General features: G+C 39.8%; 1 protein-coding gene and 1 long non-coding RNA gene across 2 annotated transcripts; one reads left to right on the top strand and one right to left on the bottom strand.

Annotated features, from left to right (window-relative positions):
* Positions 1-394: 394 nt before the first annotated feature.
* LOC129726384 (uncharacterized) lies at positions 395-7,739 on the bottom strand. Its single transcript, XR_008728324.1, has 3 exons — positions 7,288-7,739; positions 522-648; positions 395-462 (listed from the first exon to the last, which is right to left on the bottom strand). It is a non-coding gene; the product is annotated as an uncharacterized LOC129726384 (long non-coding RNA).
* Positions 6,659-19,288, top strand: LOC129726383 (mutS protein homolog 5-like). The gene is made up of 3 exons (XM_055683008.1): positions 6,659-7,045; positions 16,800-18,997; positions 19,062-19,288. The coding sequence occupies exons 2-3, from the start codon at positions 16,842-16,844 to the stop codon at positions 19,216-19,218; spliced, it is 2,313 nt and encodes a 770-aa protein (XP_055538983.1). The 5' UTR covers positions 6,659-7,045; positions 16,800-16,841; the 3' UTR covers positions 19,219-19,288.
* The last annotated feature ends 1,510 nt before the right edge of the window (positions 19,289-20,798 follow it).

Raw genomic sequence — 20,798 nt, 5'->3', positions numbered from 1 at the left:
CATCTTAATATAACTCTGGCTATACAAAACTACTTAGGACATTGTTCAATCTTAATACAGGGCAATTTATCACCCAAGCGAATATACCCTTTCTTACAGACACACTCATCCGGACAACGGAAGCACTGAATATTACTAACACGTTTTTTGCACGTCAACTGTTCACATCCCGTGCAACACTGAAACACTTCATTGGCGGGACAGTTAGCTAAAAGAACAAAGATAAAATATTATGTTTTCAATAGAAGCATCAACAAATAGTAAAACCTACTGATTTCCGTCCCTGATGGACACTGGGCTGCACATGGCGTTGCATCCAGCGGCGTCGCCGAAGACGATGAGCCAAGATAAACAAGTGCTAGCACTAGCACTAACGCCAAAAATTGATTCATTACACTGGAGATGAGGGAACAAGTATAACTGTAGAGCAATTTCTTCCAGTGCCGCGTTATTTATACAGCTCTGAGAGATGCAAAAAAATGGTAAGTCACCGATATTCCACAGCAGTATTCATTACTAACCGATGAATCATATAATAATACGTGTGACAATGCGGAGAATGATGGAACAAGTACCGAGCTTCAACAAGTTTGAACAATACACTGGTGGGCAGTTTGAACAGTACATTAAAATGTGATTAAATTGGACCTTTAATGACGAAGTAAACAAAACAAGGTACAGAGCGATGAACTCGTTGTTAGACAGTAACAGATATTTTGGTACCTAGTCAAAATGTTTTTAAATTATGAATTATTCTACTCTAGTCAACTTTTACTTTTACTTTTATTTTTACTTTTACATTTACTTCTACTTTTACTTTTACTTTTACTTTTACTTGTACTTGTACTTGTACTTGTACTTGTACTTGTACTTGTACTTGTACTTGTACTTGTACTTGTACTTGTACTTGTACTTGTACTTGTACTTGTAGTTGTACTTGTACTTGTACTTGTACTTGTACTTGTACTTGTACTTGTACTTGTACTTGTACTTGTAGTTGTACTTGTACTTGTACTTGTACTTGTACTTGTACTTGTACTTGTACTTGTTCTTGTACTTGTACATGTACTTGTACTTGTACTTGTACTTGTACTTGTACTTGTACTTGTACTTGTTCTTTTTTTTTCTTTTTCCTTATTTTATTTTAGATTTTTTTACTTTATCTTTTACTGTTTCGTATTACTTTTGCTTTAACTTTTTTTTTGTTTTACTTTTTCTTTGACATTTCATTCAAATTTTTAAAATATTGTGTGAGCGTCTCAGTAGAATGATATCAAATAACGAAAAAATGAAAAAATTTCCGTTAAATTCTTCTATCAACTCCAAAAGTAAATAAAGTGAGGCTTGTGAGGCGAACCGCAGATTGAAAAATCCAAAAATACAGACAAAAAAATTTACTCGTCCGCAGTTACGAATTTCAAACTACGACATGTACTCTTCATCAAAGCATTTTTTCTGTCACTTCTTTTTTTATAATTTCTTCTAAATTTTCTTTTACTTTCACTTTTTCTGTTACTTTTTCTTCGAGTTTTCCTCTCCATTGTTTTTACTTTTCCTTTTCTCTTCATTTCTACTTTCACTTATCTCTTTTACTATTACTTTTTCTCTTACTTTTATTTTATTTCTTCTTTTACATTTTTTCTTTCACTTTTTTATAATTTTTTCTTTAACTTTTTCTTCTTCTTCTTTTTTACTTCCCGTTACCTTTTTTTTACTTTTCCTTTTACCTTTTCATTCACTATTTCATTTACTTTTTCTTTTACCTTTACTATTACTTTTTCTTTTACTTTTATTCATACTTTCAGTTTAAACTTGACTTTTCTTTTCTGTTTTGTTTATCCGTTTTCTTTTACTCTTTCTTTCAATTTACATTTTACTTTATCGTTGAATTTTCATTTTACTTTTTCATTTAGCTTCTGTTCTACAGTTTTTTTCATTTACTTTTACTTCTACTTCTACTTCTACTCTACTCTACTCTTCTCTACTCTACTCTACACTACTCTACTCTACTCTACTCTACTCTACTTCTACTTCTACTCTACTCCACTCTACTCTACACTACTCTACTTCTACTCTACTCTACTTCTACTCTACTCTACTTCTACTTCTACTCTACTCCACTCTACTCTACACTACTCTACTTCTACTCTACTCTACTTCTACTCTACTCTACTCTACTCTACTCTACTCTACTCTACTCTTCTCTACTCTACTCTACTCTACTCTAGTCTACACTACTCTACTTCTACTCTACTCTACTTCTACTCTACTCTACTCTACTCGACTCTACTCTACTCTACTCTACCCTTCTCTACTCTACTTCTACTCTACCCTACTCTACTCTACTCTACTCAACTCTACTCTACTCTACTCTACTCTACTCTACTCTACTCTACTCTACTCTACTCTACTCTACTCTACTCTACTCTACTCTACTCTACTCTACTCTCTTCTACTCTACTCTCTTCTACTCTACTCTACTCTACTCCACTCTACTCTACTCTACTCTACTCTACTCTACTCTACTCTACTCTACTCTACTCTACTCTACTCTACTCTACTCTACTCTACTCTACTCTACTCTACTCTACTCTACTCTACTCTACTCTACTCTACTCTACTCTACTCTACTCTACTCTACTCTACTCTACTCTACTCTACTCTACTCTACTCTACTCTACTCTACTCTACTCTACTCTACTCTACTCTACTCTACTCTACTCTACCCTACTCTACTCTACTCTACTCTACTCTACTCTACTCTACTCTACTCTACTCTACTCTACTCTACTCTACTCTACTCTACTCTACTCTACTCTATTCTACTCTACTCTACTCTACTCTACTCTACTCTACTCTACTCTACTCTACTCTACTCTACTCCTACTTCTGCTTCTGCTTCTACTTCTACTTCTACTCTACTCTACTCTACTCTACTCTACTCTACTCTACTCTACTTCTACTTCTACTCTACTCTACTCTACTCTACTTCTACTCTACTCTACTTCTACTTCTACTCTACTCTACTCTACTCTACTCTACTCTACTCTACTCTACTCCACTCTACTTCTACTCTACTTCTACTCTACTCTACTCTACTATAATCTACTCTACTCTACTCTACTCTACTCTACTCTACTCTACTCTACTCTACTCTACTCTACTCTACTCTACTCTACTCTACTCTACTCTACTCTACTCTCTTCTACTCTACTCTACTCTACTCTACTCTACTCTACTCTACTCCTACTTCTGCTTCTGCTTCTACTTATACTCTACTCTACTCTACTCTACTCTACTCTACTCTACTCTACTCTACTCTACTCTACTCTACTCTACTCTACTCTACTCTACTCTACTCTACTCTACTCTACTCTACTCTATTCTACTCTAATCTACTCTAATCTACTCTACTCTACTCTACTCTACTCTACTCTACTCTACTCTACTCTATTCTACTCTACTCTACTCTACTCTACTCTACTCTACTCTACTCTACTCTACTCTACTCTACTCTACTCTACTCTACTCTACTCTACTCTACTCTACTCTACTCTACTCTACTCTACTCTACTCTACTCTACTCTACTCTACTCTACTCTACTCTACTCTACTCTACTCTACTCTACTCTACTCTACTCTACTCTACCCTACTCTACTCTACTCTACTCTACTCTACTCTACTCTACTCTACTCTACTCTACTCTACTCTACTCTACTCTATTCTACTCTAATCTACCTTAATCTACTCTACTCTACTCTACTCTACTCTACTCTACTCTACTCTACTCTACTCTACTCTACTCTACTCTACTCTACTCTACTCTACTCTACTCTACTCTACTCTACTCTACTCTACTCTACTCTACTCTACTCTACTCTACTCTACTCTACTCTACTCTACTCTACTCTACTCTACTCTACTCTACTCTACTCTACTCTACTCTACTCTACTCTACTCTACTCTACTCTACTCTACTCTACTCTACTCTACTCTACTCTACTCTACTCTACTCTACTCTACTCTACTCTACTCTACTCTACTCTACTCTACTCTACTCTACTCTACTCTACTCTACTCTACTCTACTCTACTCTACTCTACTCTACTCTACTCTACTCTACTCTACTCTACTCTCCTTGAACGATGAAAATACCCTTGCTTCTGCATTTCGAACCGTAATTTGTCTTGTCCTTCTAGTCGTTCGACTGACACTTTTCCGCTGATAATAAAATCAAATTTAGAGGCTGAATTAACCAGATGTTATTTGTCGGGTTCTATGGTTGAATTTCCGCGTATTATTCGCCAATCATGAGTTAGTTCATGTGCAACATTTGAAACATAATAATAAAATATCCTGTGGAAATTTATGGCTTCACTGGAACTTTAGAGTTACAAGAAACATATTTTGTTACTACGATGCAACTAACAAGTTACAAACAACAACTGAAATTGCAACTTAACATCAACGACCTAATTTAGGATGTTGATTTTGTTGCAGAATCTTGTCAATGGCATTAAAAACCTTAACCTTACTAGACGCAGTGGTTGGGTTGCGTTTAAAAGTTTTAGCTGTGATGTTGAAATGGTTCACAAAACAAATGAATGTAAATTACATCAAAAGTTTATAGTTAATAGTATAAATCTAAAGATATTTTTTATTTTTTTTTTCTGAAATCTGAAGATTAATTAACATAAAATCCCCTTATCAATTCATTAATAAATTTTAATACCCTTTTAACAATAAATGTCGAAAAACTTCGTTCAATGGTTATTAGTCGTTGTTACGATGCATCTGCATGACGGAATTTGTTCTAGCAATATTTCTCATATTGTTAACAAATTTCGCACGTATTTATGATCTTAAACGTTTCTGTTTCATTGTAGAAACTTGCGTTAAAACAACAAACATTTTGCAGCTCCACCTTCTAAGCTTTTTGGTTATTGTAAAATGAACTGAATATAGCTGCAACTTTAATTTCGTATTAGAGTTTGTTGCTAAGAAGCATACAATTCTCAATAGAAGCGTAACTTACTGTACGGGAAATAGATGTCTCAAAAGGAAAGCATGCTTGATTTAACTAGAATTGATGTCTTAAAAAGTGGTAGCTGGCAGAGAGCGTGGGAGTCCCCGTGGTGTTGGTGCTGAGGTGGAGATAGATGGGGAACGATTTGAAGCGGTTGACGAATTCGTTTATCTTGGTACGCTTGTGACATGTGACAACGATATGAGTCGTGAAGTGAAACGACGAGTTGCAGCTGCGAACAGGGCTTTCTACAGTCTGCGTAACCAGCTAAGGTCCCGTAGTTTGCAAACTCGCACAAAACTAGCGCTGTATAGAACGCTGATACTCCCGGTGGCCCTTTACGGACATGAAGCATGGACGCTGAAGGAAGCTGATCGACGAGTGCTCGGAGTTTTTGAGCGTAAAGTTCTGCGATCGATACTTGGCGGTAAATTGGAAGGTGGAGTGTGGCGCAGATGCATGAATCACGAGTTGTACCAGGTATACAAACATGCTGATATAGTGAAGGTAATACAGCGGGGAAGGCTTCAGTGGGCTGGACATGTAGTCAGGATGCCTGACGAGAGAGCCGCCAAAACTATCTTCAGTAGAGAACCAGGAAGAGGCCGTCGACTCCGTGGTAGGCCTCGCACGCGGTGGATGTGCGCGGTGGAAGAAGATGCACGATCTGCTGGTGTACGGGGAGACTGGAGAACGGCTGCCCAAAACAGAAGAAGCTGGACATCTCTAATTCGTTCGGCCCTAGACCGGTGAACGGTCCATTAGCCAAAAAAGTAAAGTAGAGTAAAGTGAGTGATGTCTTAAAAGAGAACACTGAACTACATTGATCAATCCGTTCGCAAATAGGATTGGATGCCTGTAATGGCACTATTAACATGGACTGTGGTAGTAAAGAATTGTCTTAACAAAAATAATAATTCGTTCAATTATAAATATCATATAAACCGTTTTTTATGAACCTAAAACCAGATTTTTTTTACATCTCGAGCTAACTTTTTTCGTAACTTTATTCGAAGATGTATTTGCTGAATGAGTTAAGCTTACTCTAGTTCTTTTAGTTTGGCGTGTACCGAGAACATTGTTATTAGTTGTCAATAGGATTTAACTTTTAAAGCTAGCATATAATTCTACTTATTAGTAATCGACAAGCAATCCAGATAAGAGAAATTTGATACACGGCTGCAATGTGTATATAGTAGTCTAGTCTTGACTTAAATAACATCTCACATTGAAATTTTCTTTCTCATGATAACAGCGAAACTTGAAAAATAAACAAACTAAATAGACGCTTAAACTATATCAACCACTTAAACAAAAATGCTGTACAATGCAATGTTAATAGTCTTAGAGCTGTGTTCGCAGATTCTAGAAAAAGCACGTTCATTAGCACATATGCCGGCCAGCATGACGCATGCGGTCTACATACCGCTCCGCGTGTGGCGTCACCGAGGAATGCAATTTCTCACCATCTCACGACAACCGCCAGCCAGCTCTTATTTCTCTGGACACAGCTAGAGAACGATGTAAACAAAACAAGCTACTGGTCATCTAGAGCTGCCGTATGCACTGTGCGATAGTCGCGATAGTCGATCCAATACCATAAGCTGCATTTTGAGTATATGAAAATGATAGTCAAAATTGCAATCATTACCCTATTACGCTTCAACAGTGCGCCTACTCTGATTACTGTATTACTATTGCCCGGTACATGTAAACCGGTGGCAAATCTGTCACAATGTTGCTTTCAAAACATTTCCCAGAAGAGTCGCTTCTAGTGCGAAATTTGACGCGCCAACGGTTTTTGTACCCACTGCGGCAATAGATACCTACGAGTGAACGATTTTTTTCTATTCCACAAAGCTGTGCTTGATGTCAACCCACAGCTACCGTTGCGGTGACACCGAAAACCAAACCGATAAGCATTTTATCGCACGAATGAATAAGTGAACGAAATTGGGCCATTGTTGCTTTCTATTGTTTACGACAGTTGGAATTCGAGGCTGCTACGACGGTGCGGGGTAAGTATCAAGGCTGACAGTTTTTACCTACAAATTTATTTGTTGTTAGAAAGACACTCCACGCTACTTGATTCAGGACCGATCTTTTCAGATTTAGCTGTAAGTTTACATAATTGTTCGATTCGGATAGAGATGTTATTTTAACAGACCAGTCCACGCAAAGGGCCTGAGCAATTATTGTTCACTTCCAAATCGCACAATTCTTGTGGTCTGATTTCAAAAGTTAAATAATCAAAAGTTACCCTAATGTCGCACAATACTGATGTGGTTTAGTACCGTCCAACTTTCGGGTGTTCACCACGATTGCTTTCTAGATAGATGGTGTTCAAAATCATCGTCATATCTTATAAAACGGATTAACTAATTACAAGCGAATATGAATTTCATAGTTGAGATTTGAATCACAGTTATTAATGTTCATATCAATTTTCGCAGCAATTCTGCTAGCCAACAAGTTCCGTTCGCTCTGGCCACGGTCTAAACACATCTCACGTTCGTTTGTTTTCCCGAGAGTCGATCATTTCACTACACCGCGCAGCAAAGCCATGTCTAATTTTGGGGCTTGACTTTATAATTATTGATAAATATTTATAGCGGAACGTTAAATGTCAATTTCGTTCCAAGTATAAACAAATACACCCTAATTCTTCCCTGGCTCGCGCAAGCAGACCGGTAGAATATTTGCGTTCACACAGTATAGATATACAGCGAAACTGAACGGCAGCGGATCTTTCTAAACTCACGAAACCGCCTCGATGTCTCGTGGTGCGACGGTGCGGAATTAGAATTGAACCTGTCTGTTTATATTATAGCAAATGTGTTTTGCTCTGCCCGCTGGTTAGTCAATGAACCTCCAAATTGATCGGTGTTTACGTTCGCCTTCGATATGTCCGTTGCATTTACTAGCAGATTAGTATGAGATGGTGGGATTTGTATTGGTTGTGGATTTCGAAATTCCACTCTTGAAACCATTTGAATCACCTGCATTTGCTGTAGCTCTTAATAAAATACTAATTAAACGTCATTCGGAATTGAGTTCGGATTGTGTGAATGAAAATGCTCCGATCAATTTCATGATACTTTCCAATAATTTGACTTTCTTTCCAATATTTTACTGCAATGCATTCAAAGGGTTTGCTGAAAAATATTAATGGGTATGAAAAGGGTAGATGTGACAAATAAGACGCATACTTCTTTAACGATTGTGTATCCTGTAACCAGACTTCCTGAAATCTCGCTCGCACAAAGAAGAGACAGTGTGCTTTGCGCTACTAGTCTCGTTTCTCATTCAGTCGCTTCGTGCTGTGTGCAGCGTGCGAGCGAGAAAACTTACCATTCGTACGAGCCATGTCTCGTCGCATGGGAATTTTTATTGCGACGTACACGAAGATATCTCGTCTCTCAACTTAACGAGTGCGGTGCATGGGCGTCGCGTACTTGAGACAGCTTGCGTGCAAATTCTCGTGAGCTCGTCTCGCGAGCTTGCCTCGCATGTTGCTTTGTGCTAATGGTGCGAGAAGGAAATTGATTTTGCGCAGAAGAAAACAGGCAGGGGATTTTATGTTTTTTTCATTTACGGTGTTATAGCAGCATGCATCAAAACACCGTTAGAATTATCAATGATATAACCTAGTTCATTCATTTATCAATTCAAAGTTCTATGATTAATTCATCCGACTTTTGTTAACATGAAATAAGAACGTTTTGTTACTATACTTATTATGCTAACGGTACGAAAATGCACCGGATGCATAATGTTACGTTGGTTAACAGAAGTGTTCCTTTCGTCGGTTTAGATGTCATTGACTATCTTATGATAGAACTCTGTTTTGTAGTTCTAAGGATAAAAAATGTGGTTTGAAATTACAACATAAGTTTTTCGGGAGTTAAAAATAGTAAAACCATTGAAATTGTTTATATTTTCTAGTACATGTTGATGTTGGATAGAATTTTCGAATTGAGTACACTAAAGTCGCTTTTTATGCGGGGGATACATGCCGCGTAAAAAACCGCGTAAAATCCGGAATCCGCGTAAAAAAAAACCGCGTAAATTCTGCAATCCGAGTGAAGAGGAACCGAAATCCGCAAGAAAAAAAAAAATACCGCGTAAATTCCGGAATCCACGTAAAAAAAAACGCGTAAAAGCGACCTTAGTGTATAGCTATTGCAAATCAGGTTCTGAAGGTTCGTGATAATCTGATCGTAGTAATATAGTTTTATGAATTCTTCCGATACATACACCTTCAGAAGGGTCTGACGGCATATATCGTATGTAGGTACGGTAGGCAGCCTATACACCAGAGAGACGCAGAGACACTCACCGTTAAGGCAACTGTCAACATCAAAACGGATAACGGCAATGCAAAATTATACAGCTAGCCCGTTTTGATGTTGACAGTTTCCTCAACGGTGAGTGCTTTGTCATTTCTCTAATATACAGTTTCACTAAGGTACAGTACGGGCGTCTCGCTCAGTTCGTAAAGCGATAAGACAACGTGTGGTGCGCCGCAGTCTCTTACCGAAGAAAAAAAAAGAAAAGAAACCTCTCGTCGTTTCAGCGCGTGTACAGGAAATCTGTGTACACGAGAAAGTCTCACGAGCTGTAGCGCACGAGCTGTATCAAGTATGTACAGTACGGGCGTCTCGCTCAGTTCGTAGTGCGATGAAACATCGCCTTGCGCTTCGCAATCCGAACCGAAAGAGAAGCGAAAGAGCAACCTGCAAATTGCATGGGACGTGTCTCGTCTCGTCGCACATGCATGGAAATTCTACGAGCGAGAGAAAGATTTCTCTCGTCACTTAAAAAAAAAACGCGTGCACGGGAAGTCTGCCTGTAACCTTTATCACATTTGCGATGTTTCTAACTTGTTGGACACCTTTAACATTTTTCACCCCTTTCGACACTATATTTTCCAATTTTTTTACATTTGACGAAATTCACGCTAACTGGACTGAAGGCTAGTAGCCTTCAGTCCAGTTGGCGCTAGTAGTAGAAATTTTCAGGAGGGGGGGGGGGGTATAGAATGACTGTTACCAAATTATCTAAATATAAAAATTCCAAGAATGTTGAAAAAAAAAGGTCAAATCTGCACTGAAAAATTATAATAATTAAAACAAAAGGTGATTTTACAAAAAAAGGTCATCTCAGATTTTTTTACAAATTATTTTTTTTAGATAGACAATTTAGCTGCCTCAAACTCTTTCAAACTAATTAAGCACCCTTAAGAAAATAAACTTTTACGGTATTTTAAGCCGTAAGCCGTAGTGACAAAAGCTAGTGGAGAGTTGTCAAGGGATGATTGATAAATATTAGAAAAAAAGAGCTTGCCACCAGACCCTCAGTCGAGTTAGCGCGTTGATATTTTCTATGTAATTAACATGTTTGACATTGTAAATAGCTTTTACATTGAAAAATATCAATATAAATATATTAGCACAGACATTTTTTAGATCAATCGAAACGAATCAATGAAATTTAAGGTGAATCGGTATTGAGGTCACAAACGGCCGACTTAGAGCCACCACTTCGAATTTTCAGAAGCACAAGATTCGGAAACAGATAATGCGTTCCCTGTGAAACACTATATTATGTTTGCTTCACCGCAGCAGGAAGCTCACCAGATAAAAATCGTCCGTCGTTCTCTTCTAGCATGTGCGTTGATTTGCTCTTTTGTGTGAGAGCAGCTGTTTTCACAGTGCAAGATGTTCTCATGCACTCTAGAGATTTTCTGAGGAGAAAAAAACAAGCATGCCGCTTTGTATAGATAGCGCCGGCAACGCCCTTACGATCGTTAAAGTAAGAAAAGATTTTGTAAGGAAGGAGGTTTACCCCTGCATCTCCACGACTGCGATGAAAAGAAAGAGTTGTGTCACCGTGGTAGGTGACTGAGTCGAACAATGTTGCTCGCGAATTTTTTTTTATTTAATTATTCTTTATGTTATTTTCTATTACTTTTCCAGTGTACCCTCGAGAAAGAAAATGCACTTCTTACTCACCTTACCTAGCAGGCTAGAGCCGGGGTGGCTCGTGCTGTATCAAGAAGTCGTCTCCATTCCACTCGGTTCTGGGCTGTATGGCGCCATGCTCCCAGGCGTCTTATCACTCGTAGATCACTTTCAATCTGATCAAGCCATCGTGTACGCTGTGCTCCTCTGTTTCTGGTGCCGGAGGGGTTACTGAAAAGGGTCGTTTTAATCGGGTTGTCGTCCGGCATCCTTGCGACATGTCCGACCCATCGCAATCTGTTAACTTTGATCAGATGTGCAATGGGGGTCTCTCCTAGCAGCGCGTGCAGCTCATGGTTAATGCGTCTACGCCATTCTCCGTCTTCAGTCTGTACTCCACCGTAGATGGTTCGCAGCACCTTCCGTTCGAAAACTCCAAGGGCGTTGAGGTCCTCTGAGAGCAGTGTTGTCGTCTCTAGCTCTTAAAGGACTACCGGTATAACTAGTGTTTTGTACAGCTTCAAGTTTGTACGGCGGCGCACTCGATTGGATCTCATTGTCTTACGAAGTGCAAAGTAGGCACGATTTCCCGCTTGAATGCGTCTCCAGATCTCCTTGCTGTTGTTGTTGTCAGCGGTCACCAGCGATCCTAAGCACACGAACTCGTCTACCACCTAAAGCTCATCGCCGTCTACGATGATCCGGGGTGGGAGGCTGACATTGTTCTCCTTGGAGCCTCTTCCCTTCATATACTTAGTTTTCGACGCATTGATCAGCTGTCCAATACGCTTAGCTTCCACTTTCATTCTGGTGCAGGTTTCCTCCACCGTCACAAAGTTTCGTGCTATGATGTCGAAGTCATCAGCGAAGTCGTTAAGCTGAACCCGTTTCGTAAAAATCGTACCACTCGTGTCGATGCCCGCTCTTCGTATAACACCTTCGAGGGCGATGTTTAAAAGCAAACAAGAGAGTCCATCACCTTATCTCAATCCTCGGCATGACTCGAAGGGACTCGAGACACGCACGTAACACATCACACGGTTCATGGTAGCCCTGATCAGCCGCGTCAGTTTATTCGGGAAGATATCCTCGTTCTCGTGCATGATCTGCCATAGCTGTTCTCGATCAACTGTATCATAGGCTGCCTTGAAATCGATAAAAATGTGATGCGTGGACACGTTGTACTCACGACATTTTTGCAAAATCTGTCGGGTTGAAAAAATTTGGTCTGTGGTTGCGCGGGCTCCCATGAAACCCGCCTGGTACTGCCCCACGAACCATTTTGTGAAAAGTGTTAGACGTAGGAATAGAACTTGGGATATTATTTTTTATGCAGCGTTGATAAGTGTAATGCCACGATAAATGCAGCACTTCAGCTTGTCGCCCTTTTTATAGATGGGGCAGACGACTCCCTCCATCCACTCTTCCGGCAGTTTTTTCTCTTCCCAGATCTTGGAAATGACCCAGTGCAATGCTCTAGCAAGCGTTACTTTACCATGTTTGTAGGGCTCGCCCGGCAGACCGTCTTTGCCGGTGACTTTGTTGTTCTTCAGCCTCCCAATCTCCCGCTGAACTTCGTCGAGGTCGGGGGCTAATACCCGGTCATCCATTGATGGCACTCCCAGGTCCGTTCCAGTTCCACTTCTGTTTGTTGCATCGCCATTCAGATGTTCATCGAAGTACTGCTTCCACCTGTCGACCACCTCGCTGTCGTTCGTAATGAGGTTACCTTCCATATCCTTGCATAAGTCGGCTCGCGGCACATAGCCCTTACGGGATTGGTTAACCTGTTCGTAGAACTTTCGCGTCCTATTAGCAGTGAACAGCTCTTCTAGCTCTTCATGGTAGCGATCCTCTTACTGGCGTTTTTTACGTCTCAGGATCGTGGTCATGTCGTTCCTTGCCCGTCTGTATTTGACCAGGTTCTCTCTCGTCCTTACCCTCAGGAAATTTTCCCGATCTCCGCTAAGGTTACTCGTATTCCGGTCGGCACCTCGTGGGGGTTGGGATAGGAGTTGCTGGACAGAGGTGAATGACCACAATAGGGTCTCAGGTGACACGTGTCCAACCATTTACCAACCAAAAAAAATGCACTTCAGCAGGCACGTATTTTGAAAGGTATAAGCGCTATTATAAAAGCAACGGGTGTAATTTTATGTAGCAAGCATTAAGCATTCAGACCGATTTAATCTCTGCATCTCCACGACTGCGGTGGAAAGGAAAGTTAATGTTTTTTATTTCCTCCTACCGACACAGACACTCGGGGTCAAGACATTTCACTACAGTTCTCTATTATTTGTCGATGCGAGTGCTGCCTTTTAAATATAAAAAGTGGTAAAGTTTCATGCATCTGAAAACTTAAATCATTCAAAAAAATGCCCAAAATACAGTCCTAAGTTTATTGACAAAATACCGAACTGGTCATAATGAGGACATAGTATATGAAACCTCTGCTCAAAGGCTAGAAAATTCTGAAAAGTGAAGAATAAGATTTCGGCTAGCATCAATGTACCATACTCCAAGCTTCCACAAACCACACCAATACCCTCTGGATGAGAATATCTCTTGCTTATGAAACCCTGCTAGTTAAGAGCCTGGCCAGTAGGTTGTCCCAAAAAAATCGATGTTGAAAAAGTCAAGGCTACACCCACATTTTGACAACTCGCGTTCGAATATAAGTCACATGTAACATGTGATGAAGATAACAACCGGGTACCTTATAGTGGCCACTTTAAACAACGTTATCGTGAAATATAATTATTACTCACAGCATTGTATTTTTTATTATCAAATATATCAACTTTATTGACTCTAAAATAATGGAAAAGGAAAATAGGTCTTATTTTTAGTACAGTGATCAATTGTTCGAGCTCGGTTTGCGGAGGCTGATGATCTGGCGATCCGTATCACAGGACACAAAGTACAGTCATACCACGATATAAGGCAACTTTATTTTTATTTTCGTTACGTTATATCGAGTTACGTTATATCGGAGCAAAAAAAAATTTTTTTTTTATTTATGCAAGAATGTTAATGGTTACTCAAAGATGCGCGAAAACGAATTTTCCATAACCTATCAGTATTTTTAAACCTTTCTTATGCCTATTTAGAAATATTTTCAGAAGCAAAAAATTTTTTTTAAATTGATACAAGAGGTCACTCAAAGATGCGTGAAAACCTATTTTCCATCACCTATTAGTATTTTTAAACCTTTCTTATGCCCATTTAGAAAAAATTTCAACAAGCAAAAAAATTTTTTTTTCAATTGATGTAAGACTGTGAATTGTTACTGAAGGATGCGTGAAAACCTATTTCCCATCACCTATTAGTATTTCTAAATCTTCCTAATGCCCATTTTGGACAATTTTCGCATTGGTTCCATCTGTTTCAAAACTCACTACAAACATTTTTTTAATGCACTTTATAGCCCAAAAACAGTTGCTGTATCATTTATTTTCAATCTCAATACATTTTAAAAAGTTACGTTATATCGAGGTAAAAGTTACGTTATATCGAGTTACGTTATATCGAGGTTGCCTTATATCGAGGTATGACTGTATTGAGTATTGCGCTTAGTTTTTGTATCTGCAGATTTATTATAGGGTTTGAAATTTATCCTCTGATCGTATTGCTTACCACGGCGATGATCTTACCTATCACCTAACACTAACACAAATTCCCTTCATGTGACATTTGTAGAGATGCAGAGGTGAACTCGGTCTCATAACAACGTTTGTCGAACTAACAATCCTCTTCCTATCTTTTCCCAACGTCCACGAGGACGTGGCCGGCGCCGTTATTGATCTTTCTAAAGTGAGATCTACTGAATTGTTGTACATTACAGATGGTATAACATCCCAAAAGCTATCTATGTGGTTCTCTGTGCAACTTCACTAGCTCAGGTCAATCACGAAGGTGCAACTACGATATGTGCGGTCGTCAATGCTCATGCTCATTTGCTTACGCGGATTTTAATGCGTTACATATCCCCCGCGTATAAATCGGCTTCGGCGGATTGATATTTTTTTAATATCAATTTACTAATTTCCTTTTTACTCCTACAATTTTGAAGAGCTTGAGCCTGATTCAAATTCTGCACACGTGAGCACAAAAAAAATATAAAACTGGTAAAACTTACACACAAGCACGGGTATGTATGATAAGCGTATCACTTACTTCAATAGTGATACTGCCAAAAATATGAAGTGCGGAGTACAGAAAACACCTGGGGAATATCACAATAGATCTAATCTCTGGTCGCAGTGATGAGTCGACACAGGGGAAAAAAACTTAAATGAAATTGAATCACTTATAGAAAATTCTAATTAAAGCACGGTGACGACGGGATTTTTGAGATTTTAAATAAATATCTCCCAGAAAGCACAATGGAATTTTCAGAAAAAAATCCAACAATTGTTTTAAAATTTCATATTTCCCAAATTATGGACAATGCAAAAATTACTCCTATTTCAAATCCGAACAAGAACCCAGCTGAGGTTTGGTACGAGCTAACAAGTCAGGAGGTTATTTCACTGGAACTGCCCTTCTAGGCATGAAAAAGCACTCAATAGTGTTCGGCATATAGGTTTGAATGCGAAATAATTAACTTTAATTTTACAATTTAAAAAATTATTTAATTGATCGAACTCTATAGTTTCTGTATCAGAATTTTAAATCTTACTGATTTACTGTCAGAACAGTGGGCCTTAAGGTTCAGTCTTGAGTCTAGTCTTGTGTTGAATATATTTATATCCTCTCATTAACCGAAATTCCAAACATTGTTTAAGAACAAACTTGTCATTTACAAACAAGTTTTTTGACCACTAATTATTTTTACTGTACCGATTCACCCTCCTTTGTTCTGGTACACTCGATTTATATACAAACTATGTCAATATTAAAAATTTTAAAGATATAAAGATATTAAAAATTTTCGACACAAATCGTTGCAGTCTTTAATTGCTATGATAAGCGAGTTACAAAAAAACCGCACCTTTAAAAGTGAATCTGAGACGTTTCTGATCGTAGCATAAAAACAGCACAAACATTTAAAAGAAACTACCAATCTAAAGCCCTACCCTTCTTTCAAAATCTAGGCATCACGGAAGTTAAGTTGAATGGTTTAATTATGTCATGCTATTTAGAATCAAAGTGCGCAGATGAGTTAGTCATCATTCGTGAACCGTATCGAATGACCACATAGCATCTTATATAAGGTTCAGCATATTGAAAAGCTATGCCCCATTGAGACGAATGTAGTAAAGTGATCGTTAGCCTTGTATGGTAGATGACGAGTCCATTCTAAGGAATATTCCTACGATCTCCTTCACTTGCGCAAGTTCGTTTTAAGATCAGACACGAGTAAAATCACCCAGAAATTAGTAATGTCGCAGTTCATGTGCCGTTCGATGAATGTAAATTCCCGTTGATATTTATCGCACGATTCTAGAGCGACTTGTCGATGAAACAGTGCGACTCAAAAGATTTCATTGTTGCCAAAGCGAAGTTGCATGACGAACGTGGTCAATCGATTCTGTTTACAAGTGCGAAATCATGAAATAAGCTTGCTTTTTCGTAGCAAAGCGCGACAAAATGAAAACGCAACAAATCACAGACACACAGCTGACCATTCAACCGAGAAAAAATCCTTGAAGTTCAGGATAAGATTGAAACCGAATAAACTCACGTGTCGACCAATTTAAACGACTAAGTTTCGTCGCGTATTTGCTGTTCCATCCCACCCCCCACGAGAACCAGTTAGCCATGCCCAGAGCACATAAATTATGTACCTCTCTTTCTGTCTCCATAGGTCGCTCCCATTACTGGGGGTATAAAATTTTATGCGTGTGTCATGCACGAACCGGCATCTCACAGCGCTACTGAAGCGAACAAAATCCTTTCGCTTTGCTGGAGTCAGGGCTGCTTAGCTGCTGCTTACTACGACGTTGATCTACTGGAACTGAGTGCCGTTCAGCAGGCCGCAGAACCGAGTCCCCAGTATCCTTTGATTAGAAACCTCATCCGACAGTACGATCCACTGTTTTATCTCGTGTCCGGTTCGCGAATATTTTTGGATGATGTTCTGGAGCTTTTAGATTTCCCTACCGGTACGAGTCTGCTAAATTTTGATGCAGGCAGAATAGAACTTTGTGAAAAGGCTCGCATTTGCGGTTTTGGTTCCAAAGCTGTTAAGAGTAGTTACGAACGGATATTGGCATTGAATTTACCAGGAATGCTACCTCAGGCTTCGAAGAGTGAGAAGAAATTATTTTTGGAGAGTGTCTTTCCCTTCAAACAGGATCTACTAATTCACGCAGTCGCCTGTCTGCTGAGACTGCTAGATCTCAACAAGGAAAACGATGGACCTCTTCTGTTGAAGGTTAATCTGCTCGCACCCGAGTCACAGTTGATGATCGATGACCTAACATGCCAGGCGTTGCAGATTTTCAACGCCAGATTACACCCTTCCGGGTTCAAGGTAAAGCTGGAGGAGTGCTCGTGTTCGTTGATCAACTTATTCAACAGATGCTCGTCGAAGATCGGAAAATTAGAACTAGTGGCGGTATTGAAGCAGCCAATACGGGATCTAGACGAGCTAAATCGACGGCTGGATACGGTTCAGTGGCTTGTTGATCCTCGCAGCAGTAAAGCCGCAGCTGAAATGAGAAACCTAATAGGTAATCTTACTAGAGTTCAGGTGTTGTATCGAAAGATTACCAACAAAACTGCCAAAAACAAAGATTGGGCCTCATTTAAAAAGAACATCATGTACAGTTATTTGCTTTGTAAACTATGTTCGGCTACAAATGAACCATCGTTGCAGGATACTGCCATAGGCAGTCTGGCGGGATTTGTTTCGACCCAAGGTAACACATTGAAACAAGTTTTGTTTACTCTGAACGAAGTTATCGACCTAGAAAGAGGAGAACAAGAAAATAAGTTTGCGGTGAAACGAGGACTTGATGCGGAACTGGATCGAATGTACAGCATCTTCGATGAAGCGAAAACCTCGATTGTAGAGTCTTCCCGATTGGACATCGATAGTCTGCCCGTTGATTTGAACGACGTTTACGTTAATTTCCTCGACAGTTACGGTTTCGTGTTCAGTAGTAACGTGGTTGAAAACCTCCGAGATCCCGCGATATTCGAACGATCCCAGATGAACCTACTGCTACAATCGGATGACACTGTCTACTTTCAGAACAGTCTCTGCCGAGAGCTCAACCATAGTCTAAGTAGTCTTCTAGCTGCCATGAGCGAGCGACAGCAAAGTATTCAGGAAAAGTTAACCGAATTCATTGACCGTACCATACCGGAAGTGTTGAACGTTTTTAAGCTGGCAGCCCGACTTGACGTACTGTTGGCTTTCGCCTCTGTTGCCGAAAGTCTGGATTACACACGCCCAATTATCACCGAGCAGAAGGTTATTGAAATTAAAGGCGGTAGACATCCTCTCGTGGAACAGTTTAAAGTCTATCGACCCAGCAGTACTACCATTGGATCCAGTGAGAAAAACTTTGTGACCATCATGGCTGCTACGGAACCACTCGGAAAGACAATCTACCTCAAAGAACTTGCCCTCACATGTTACCTCGCCCACGTAGGATCTTTCGTTCCGGCCCAATCGGCCATTATCGGTTTGCTGGACTCGATTTACACCCGTTTAGACTACCCGGAATCAGTCTTCAGTGGTAAGTCTTCTTTTATGGGAGAACTGTTCCAAATGTCCAACATACTTCAGAATGCAACCGGTAGATCTTTGGTGTTAATCGATGAGTTCGGTAAAGGGACTACGTACTCCGAGGGGAAATCATTACTTATTTCCAGCATCGAGCACATTCTAGGAAAAGGTGAAAATGCTCCGCTAACGCTGGTTGGAACGCAGTTCACCACCATCACCAAGTTCTTCGACGAGAACCAGTTTCTTCGGATATATGCAACACAATCCGTCGAACAGGAACAGCCAGAGGAGAAGAGCATTGAATCTAATCCAGTCTTTGATTCGAAGTACGTATTGTATCACTATCCGTTCTGTACGTTTATTCTATGACTATGAATTATCTATTTCCAGCTGTCAAGAAAACTTCACAGCCGTCAGCCAACGGTTGGCTCTAACGCTAATAAAGAAATTTCTGACCAACGAGATCATCGATCCCTGGGCGGTTGTTCAGCTCTACAATTCCTTGCCCCTCACGCAAACCACACATCCTGCTGAAGGTCATGTGTGAATATCACGACCACCGTTGCATATGGCTTCTTAACTGTAGAAAATAGTGAAGAATTACTTCGTTACAGCCCACCACTGTTATCGTTATTTATTGATCAGTACATGGAAAAGGTCTTTTCGCGAACCAATGACTTTGAAAATAAGTTCGAAATAGCCCTATGTGAATGTGACCTGCCTTCACCTCGCGCACGCCCTATCACGCAAAACGTTTGAAGAAGAAAAAAAATCCCCTACCGGTTCGGTGTTGTGCTAAGTAAACAGATACCCATTAACTTGTTCTCCCGCCACCAGCAGCCAGCCATTGCCACATGTCGACTATCCATCACAGGACGATGAAACTACACACATGCTACAATCAATATGACCGGCCTGTCAGCGCGGGCACTGATTCACATGTTTATAATTGATGAATTATTGATTTTTGTTCTTGAATGTATGACGACGACGACAACGACGCTGGTGCGCTCTGGTGCACTACGGCGAACTTTCAGTTTCGTCCCATGTGGAATGTCCTTAACAGTGCACCACATGTAGGTACACAAATGTTCCAGCGAACTTTCAATGTCGCAGGAACACCTCGCAAAATAGCAACTAATATCATCGCCTATCAGGTTTATGTTTTAAAAACTAAACTCAGCATGTTACACTGAGAGGGTAAGTTTTCAAATGTTAGTAACTTTCATACAACTGTACGGAATGTTATAATCAACATGTCGCTGGACAGCTAAAACATACAATATTTTTATGATATGATATTTATCACCATTAGTTTTGTCCAGTGTGGTCAAACTTTGATTAAAAAATTATGAAAAATTGTAGACTGTATATATTCGATTCTGACCTGTAATTCAAATTTTGATTAGCAACTCTTGAAATGACATGTAATGAAATCGAGTTTGACAAGGTTTTGTCAATTTTCCATATTTTGTATATTCGTCGTAATTGGGAAAATACCCACATCATGTGATTTGTTGAATCACCCGGAGGTGATGTCACCCGACCGTATTTGTCGTTTTTTTTTTTTTTTTTGTTCAATTGCTGTTCCCAAAACGCAACCCAGACTACTCAAACATTCATCGCAAATAGTTGACGTACCTACTTTTGTTCACTTTGTGTGTACACGTTGAACGAAGAAACACACTCGACCGTGCGAATGAATTTCATTAGCAAGAGAGGGTAATAACATGACAATTGGAAAATAATTTTAATTCTAATTCCATTGAAAATATTGTGCGTTTAACCTGTCACAAGGTCGTTGTTCGAACTGTCACTAAGTTTAAAATCACACAAATTCATAGTTTTCGATCAGAGGGCGGTATGCCCCGCTGGCGAGGGTCCAGAGTGGAGGTTAGAATCAGTGAAGGTTTCGTGATCGCCTACCCAGCGGAGGCAATAAATCAATTCGTTGAAAGTTCACGAGTTAAAATATTAAATCAACACATGCTATGCGCTCGGTCAGTCAGGCAGTCCGTCAGCATTAGGAGACCGTAAACCAATACCATTTTCACGGGCACGCAACCGATGTCGCACGGTAGTCGGTCGGGTGTGGTATTTCCATTTCATTGCCCGATCTCATATTCA

Source organism: Wyeomyia smithii, chromosome 3 (genome assembly GCF_029784165.1).
Source record: "Wyeomyia smithii strain HCP4-BCI-WySm-NY-G18 chromosome 3, ASM2978416v1, whole genome shotgun sequence".
In the NCBI taxonomy this organism is placed as follows: domain Eukaryota; kingdom Metazoa; phylum Arthropoda; class Insecta; order Diptera; family Culicidae; genus Wyeomyia; species Wyeomyia smithii.
This window is presented reverse-complemented; position numbering and strand designations above follow the sequence as displayed.